The 7,769-nt window shown below is 39.4% G+C and overlaps 1 protein-coding gene and 1 long non-coding RNA gene across 2 annotated transcripts; both read left to right on the top strand.

Annotated features, from left to right (window-relative positions):
• The first annotated feature begins 2,712 nt into the window (after positions 1-2,712).
• Positions 2,713-4,941, top strand: LOC148025241 (uncharacterized). Its single transcript, XM_087693668.1, has one exon. The coding sequence runs from the start codon at positions 2,713-2,715 to the stop codon at positions 4,939-4,941; it is 2,229 nt and encodes a 742-aa protein (XP_087549794.1).
• A 1,797-nt stretch (positions 4,942-6,738) lies between these two features.
• LOC148025240 (uncharacterized) lies at positions 6,739-7,338 on the top strand. Its single transcript, XR_015693444.1, has 3 exons — positions 6,739-6,844; positions 6,952-7,107; positions 7,240-7,338. It is a non-coding gene; the product is annotated as an uncharacterized LOC148025240 (long non-coding RNA).
• Positions 7,339-7,769: the final 431 nt, after the last annotated feature.

Raw genomic sequence — 7,769 nt, 5'->3', positions numbered from 1 at the left:
TTGATGACACAATGATAAATTAGTGGAATGTGCACTGGCAAGTGAAGCACGCAAAGTTTGAGGCCGAGATCCAGGGTACCGATTGGGGCTTCTTATCAAATCATATGTTGTATATGTGGGATGGTAACCACCGGCTTACCGCCTAGATGGAAGAGATAAGCTTATGTGAGTAGTACTTTCAAGGCGCTAGAAACTTGCTCGCATTCGCATGTTAATATGACTCTAATATTGTCCATGTCTTCATGAAGCCTTTGTCGATGAGCCTAGGTTTCACATGCGCGTGGATTGCCGTCTGGTGAAGGTGTCAAGCATGTAAGAGGGGGAGGTATTGTCTGCAATAGCCTGCACCAACAAGTACTAGGACAAACCAGAATTGTATTTTAGTCATGGGTTTTATTTTTTATTCAACCTATAACTACGATTGGTGTTTTTCCAAATTGGCATAGAAAGGAGTCATTCACACAACATATCCAAACCTTGTGTGTGAAGCGAGGATGTTGGGACAAGCCGACCGTGCATCGCTTTAGGAGAAGCTGTCCGACGAAGCAAAGGGGTGGCTACAAGCCAGTGTTCGGGAAAAGGCGGGTTCGCTTCATCCTAGGGCCGGTTCATTTTAGGAGAAAACTTGCTCGATTCAATCTGAGGAGGAATTGTCTACTTGTGAAAAATACATGCGAAAAGGATTTAGGCCAGTTCATCTTTATCATAGAAGGAGAATATCCTTCTCATGATTAAAGTAGAAGGATAAGATCTTTCTAAATATAAATGAAAAAGGATTTTTAATAATATAATATATATATATTATATTAATATTTAAGTAACTAGTTAGTAGTTAGTAGTCACGACTCACTTAGCTAATAGCACTAGTTAGTAGTGACTAGTTAGAACTTAGTAGTGTCCCTTGTAAGTTGTGACTTGTCATTGGTCAAGACTCAAGTTAAAGTTTAAACTTTAAACATTTTAAAACTTAGCCTTAATTATAATTAAAGCTGGCTGCTGCTGACTACTGTCAGTAAATTGGAGAGAGAGTGCCAAGTGGAGACTCGAGAGTTCAAAACTTCAATGTTCATAACTTCATCATTGATCATGGCACATGCAAAGTTGCAGACTGCAGTGCACAATGCAAACTTTCAGTCTTCAAAAGATGCGTGGCCCTCAGCCCTGGGCACTCAGCAAATTCATCATTCCAGAATCCAGAATCCAGAAGAACTTCAAAGTTCACGTTGGTGACTGCACACTGCACAGCCTCTCAACTCTCAGGCTTCAGGTCGGACGACGGAACTTCCTGCAGGGCCCAGGCTGCCTCTCGAGTGACGAGTCTCAGCCTTCAGCCTTCAGAAGTTCAGGTCGGATTCCTGAACTTCCTCCAAGCTGCCTCAGTGCCTCTCGACTCTCGAGTCCTAGCCCCACTGGGGCTGCCCGGCTGCCCCAGCCTCCAGGACCTCCAGCCGCCAGCGCCGAGCGGCCAGCCTACAGGCTGCGGCCTGCCTCTCAGTCTTCAGAGTCCAGACAGTGGACACTCGTGAGTCCGTGACTCCACCTAGCACCGTCCGACGTCCAGGTGGCAAGCTCCCGCCTCCTCAGATTGCCGCGGCCCGCCTCAAGGCTCAGAGCTGAGAGTCCAAACTCCACGAGTCCACTGTCGGACTGTCCACCATGACCGTTGAAACTTGACGGTCCAGAGCCTCGACTCTCCGAGTCTCAGCATCACGCGTGACGCCGTGACGGTGTGACGGTTGAGTCTTGACCCATCCGGCATCCACTCAGCACTGTCCAATGTCCACTATCCAGGCTGCCGCGGCCTGCCTCCTGGGGCCTTGACTTTCCACGGACTAGTCACCAGTGACCACGCCTCCTGGGGCTGCCGCAGTGCCGCCTCCTGGCCCCTGGGGCCTCGACTCCACGAACCACGTCTCCAGAGTCCACCGTCCAGGGCCTCGACTCGAGTCTCCACCGTCCAGGACTCCAGGCGATCTCCACACCGCCTGGGGCTGCTGCCTCTTGGGGCTGCAACCTCCAGCCTCCTGGGGCTTCGCCCCTGCGACCTCCAGAGTCCACACTCCTGCCCGACGTTGCGACCTCCAGGCTGCGCCGCTGCAACCTCCAGGCTCCCGCTGCGAGTCGCGACGTCCTGAAGGCTAACTCGTGAAGGTGAGAATCATATTTAACAAATAATGAGTGATTCAAAATAGCAAAGAAAGGTGAGAGGTGGTAGTTCTAAGTTTACACGATCAATCATAATTTGATAATACTCCGAAGTCTGATGGAAAGTACTTAGTATGGCCAACAAAGCTCGTAGGAGCACTTGCTTTGTCAACCATAGACACACACACACACACACACACACACACACACACACACACACACACATATATATATAGAGAGAGAGAGTGTGTGTGTGTGTGTGTATGTGTATGTGTGTGTGTGTGTGTGTGTGTGTGACATACGTGTGCAATGTGCATTGTGTGCACTGTGTATATGTGTGTTAGTGAAAGCTTAAAGGCAAAATATTAGTACTAATTTTTATTTTTATTTTGCTATGTGGTTGTTAATAGGTTAAAAAGCTTTGTGAGACATTGTAGTTTGAAGATAGAGGCTGGCTGTTGGAGGAGCTTAGATTTTCAAAGGAAACGAATGCCTAACAAAAGGTAGAAAATTTCAACGATTATAAAAAACACGGTAAGATCGCAACCACTCTTTTTAACTTTGAGAATGGCACCTAAATTGAAAGATAAGAGACAAGGAAACCTTCTTGCATGGGTTGGGATTGAAAACATAGCCAAGCATCCTTCTAAAAAGTTAAAAGAAAATACGGATAATATTGGGGGCTCAACTTCAATTAATGTGTTATCTTCAAATGAATCATTCGATAACATGTCACTTGAAGAAAGGGCTGAATTTGAAAGGAAAAAAGAAGGACGCTTACTTTTTCAAGAGGATTGGCTAGACCAATTTAAATGGCTTGTTTATGATAGAGATGAAGTAAAAATGTTTTGTAAATTTTGTTTGAAATATCCTCATCCACATAGTGCATATTCAAAAGGGGGATCTATAAATTTTAAAATTAGCAACTTAAAATCCCATGTTCGCACATCATGTCATAAGTTTGCTATGCAAGCTATTTTACTCGAAGGAAAAGACTCAATTGAAAAGAGTGTTAAAAAAATAAGAGAAGTAAAAGATGAGGCATTACTTTCATTATTTAAAACGGCATATTTGATTGCAAAGCAAAATTTGCCATTTTCTGTGTTTCCTGACATGATAAGCTTATTGCAAGATTGCCATGCACCATACACTACTAGTCTTTATAATGATGATAAGGCATGTGCTGAAATGATTTTTTGCATGGCATCGTCTCTTATGAAAAGTACAATAGAAAAGGTTTCAACTAGTCCATGGTTTGGTGTTTTAATTGATGAGTCAAATGATATCTCCTCACATGGACATATGGTTATTTATTTATCATATCTTGAGGCTGATTGTGTTCCTAAAACAAGCTTTTATGGTATCATACGTGTGCATGATGGCACTGCAAGATCTTTGTTTGAGGCTATTATTAAAGAGCTAAAGAAATGTAAGCTAGATTTATCTAGATTTGTTGCATTTGGGTCTGATGGATGTTCCACAATGGTAGGAAAGGAGAATGGTGTCCAGGCCTTATTGAAAAAACACGTTAATCCATTTTTAACATCAATTCATTGTGTTGCCCATCGTAGTGCCCTTGCAATATCTAGTGTAGCAAAAGAGATGCCTTATTGCAAAAAGCTAGAAAAACTTATTAATGCTATAGCTTCGCATTTTAATGTTAGCACGAAGAGATTAGAAGGGTTGCAAGCTATGCAACAAGATTTGGCATGTCCCATTCTTCGACTTGAGCATACTTTTGATGTGAGATGGTTAAGTAGATATAGAGCTATTAGTAGAGTGTGTAAGTCTTTAGATGCAATACTTGATATCACTAAAAGAGAGGCATTGCATATTTATGAAGAATTGGTTGAGTTTGAGTGTGTTTATTGCTTACATTTCTTAGCTGATATTTTGAGAGGTTTAACAACACTAAGCCAAATGTTTCAAAAAGACTTTGTAGATGTCACCACTATAGATAGTCTTATAAAGAACGAAATTGTATCCATAACACAATATTACATTGATTGTCCTCCTGTTGATGTGAATGCATTAACTATTGGAGTATATGGATATGATATCCTTCCAGACTATGGGCCTGAAAAAGGATATTTATATACATTAAGAGGTGCTTTGCATGGGAAGAAATTTTATGAGCATGATTTAAAACGTAAAATTAATGGAGAAGACTTTAACAGGGCCTTAGAATTTCAAGTTGCTTTTGCCAATTCAGTGGTAAGTAACTTGAATTCTCGATTTCAAGATAATTCTATACTTAATTGTTTAAAAATACTTGTGCCTGCACAACATCCAATACATGAGAAGGCCTTAAAAAACTATGGAACCCAAGAGATAGATCAATTAACTTCATATTATGGTTTTCCTAAAAAGCTAAATATAGAAGAATTCCCTGCAATGATAGAAGTTGACGAGTTTAAGAAAGAATTTAGAAATTTTAAGCATCAAGCTTCTAGAGATTGGATACGATTCACATTGTTAGAAATAACTTCAACACTTGCTTGCAATAGTATGTGGAGGGATACTTATCCGAATATTCTTACTCTTTGTCAAGTAGCTCTCGTCCAATGTTCGAGCATTGCTATTTGTGAGAGAGGTTTTAGTGCTCGAACTGTGATAAAGAGTAAGCTTCGTAATCGTTTGGAGATTAAGAGTTTAGATGCATTAATGAAAATCTTTATTGAAGGGCCTTCTAAGTTCACTGATATAGAGTTCATTGAGAGTATGGACTTATGGGCTGAAAAAACACATCGCCATTTATACACAACACAAGGAATTTGTTCATTGATTTTGCAATAAATTTGCATATTAATAAGAGCAATTGATTTTTTATGGCCTATGATGATTTTGAAGTCACTATGCATTATTTGCACTTTTGTTGTTTTGATTCTTTTGACTCTTAATCATTTTCCTATGTTAAACTTATTTTTCCCTTGCTTGCTTCTATCTTTTGAATAAAAATCTTTCAATTTGTTTTTAGATCATGCTTGCTTTTATAAAATGTACTTGAACTTTTTTGTTTATAATGTTGGTTGTATTTCATTATGTTCTCTTTTATGTTAGTTTTTTTTTCTTTTTGTATCATGATTGCTTTTAATAAAAAGTGTTTTGACTTTTTCTAAACTTTTTTATTTTTTGTTTTGCTTAAGTTTTTTTTTTCTTTTTTATCATGATTGCTTTTTATAAATTGTGTTTGACTTTTTCTAAACTTTTTTATTTTTTGTTTTGCTTATATTTTATTATGTTATCTTTTATGCTAGTTTTTTTTCTTTTTGTTTATTCTATGCTTTTAATAGTTAACTTCTTTTCTTTTTGGGTTTCTATTTTTTTTAACGTTCTCTTTATCTTTGTGCCTATAATGTGTATACTTCTCTGAGGCCATATGGCATAGACCCACTAAGAGACATAGAAACAACTTGCATACATTTGTTTTTATCTATTTAAATTTTAGATATGTAATGTAGATCAAGTTACTAATGATAATAAGGGTTTTCATTTCTAAGGTATAAGAGAAGTAATTGAACAAATTCCAAGAAAAACTTTGAGATAAAAACCCTTTCAAATAATAGAAAAAAAATGATTATCCTTTCATTAAAGATTTAAAAAGGAATTTGACCGATTCAATTTGTAGAATCAAGGGAATTGGGCCGATTCGATTTAGAATGTAAAGGTTTTGTAAGGTTCAAAATTTATGAAACCGCCTTAGGTTAAGAGAAGAAGGATCTATGTTAGGCTCAAAAAAAAAAATTTCCCGAACACTGCTACAAGCCCATGGTAAAGCACCCACCGTCCCCACATGGTACCAGCCACCACTGATAGTGATTGCCCACGTCAACTAGAAGGTATTGTTTCTAGTCTGAAGGACACATCAATTTTGAAATGCATGTTCGCCACCAACAACATAAGTATCACTGAAAACTTCCTCAATATAGGACAATTATGACTTATCTCTACGGATAGTAGAGCAAAAGTGAGGGGAACTCACAGATAGAGAATACAGAACCAAGTGGAACGAGACATACTACAAGACCAACAAGAAACTCTCAAAAAGGACCCAATGCATATTAAAGGTTGTTGACCCAGATCTCAAGAGTTCGTGGTACCAGTAAGTCTCCACCCCCCAATCATTTTCCATTTGGGTATACACATGGTAATGCAAGCGTATTGAAAAAAATGAGCACACACCACAGGACGATCATATGCTTGGAGTGGCAAAGCAAGGGAGGTGCCTTGAACGAGGAGAGGATATATAACATAGCAACATTGAGATTGGACGAGGACGATAAAGTAAAAGAGTATTGCAAATCTTGTGGAGCCCAAACCAAAGAACTCGAGAGTTGATGGGCGTACTCGAATGTAAGTAGTTTTCTGAACGTTGGATATTGACCACAATAATTGGATTCCAATGCGTAACGCTGGTATGTGTAACTCTCATTTGCAGATAGAACTGTGGAATTTCGCAATTGGTTGAGACTAGAGACCTTTGGGTCCAATATGCACAAGGCATGAATAGATTTTTTGAGAGCATGGATTGGACATACAAAATCCGTGTTGATTTGGATGACTTCTTTCAGTTTGTGCAAGAAATGAAACAAAAGCATAGACAAAGCATATTTCAACATGCTTTTTATCAATTCAAGGCGGATCAAGGTCTCGAGTCCAACACATCTTGCAAGTTTGCAGCATGGAGACTTCTATACAGGTTTGAAAATTTTATTATTTGTTACGTGATATTACTCATGGTCGCTTGTTTGCTACATTTTTTCAAATACTTGCAAGACTATTTTTGGCAAATTCATGCACAATCAGGTAGAGAGGGGATCATTCGGAAAATGCCAATTGAGACGGTTGACTGGACAAACGTAGAGGATCAGGATGAGTGCATGTATGAAGACTACCAAATAGAACAAAAATGGGATGAGGAGGTTTACAGAAGATTCCCTAAATTTCTCGATTATCCCAAAGGTGAGTTCCCCCCTACTGAACACAAGAATCACAAGTGGAGGTAGGTACTTGTATTTGGATCTTGTAGCAAATAGGAAGTCCATTTGAAACTTGAATGCACCCTGCTAATGGCCACATGGATGCTCGTAGCAGAGCGAGTCCCACTGTGGAGATCTTGAGGAGCACATCAAGAGAAGCAAACTTCCCTCAACAGAAGAACCGGGTCAAGTTAGCAGCAAGAGTGAGCAGGTCACAAAACAATCAAAGGTTGCATGAAGTATTTGCGCTTGCATTCCCTGAATGATGCTTGATTTTGATGTCAGTTGATTTTCTCCTCCTTACAAATGTGTCCACATTGTCCATAGGAGAAGGATCCTGGGGAAACAGTCATTGAAAAGAAGACAGGGGAAGGCAGTGTTCCATTAGGCAAAGGAAAAGGTATGGAGAGCAACACAGGAAAAGATATTGTTGTTATAGAACCAAGGAAGGAGAGCATCGTAGGTATGATTGAGGGCTATATGGGGCCAAATGAAGAAGCTCTCCGTTTTTTTTCTATATCCAATATATAAAATGTTATTTTTCCAGGAGGAGAATTGGAGACATCGGTCTATGATGCACTTGCCTTGGAAAATTTTACTCAAACGGATAGATTGGTAAGGATGCACATATGATGATGAACTAAC

This window comes from Lygodium microphyllum, chromosome 15 (genome assembly GCF_053477565.2).
Source record: "Lygodium microphyllum isolate KBCC chromosome 15, Lygodium_microphyllum_v1.1.10, whole genome shotgun sequence".
Classification (NCBI taxonomy): Eukaryota; Viridiplantae; Streptophyta; class Polypodiopsida; order Schizaeales; family Lygodiaceae; genus Lygodium; species Lygodium microphyllum.
This window is presented reverse-complemented; position numbering and strand designations above follow the sequence as displayed.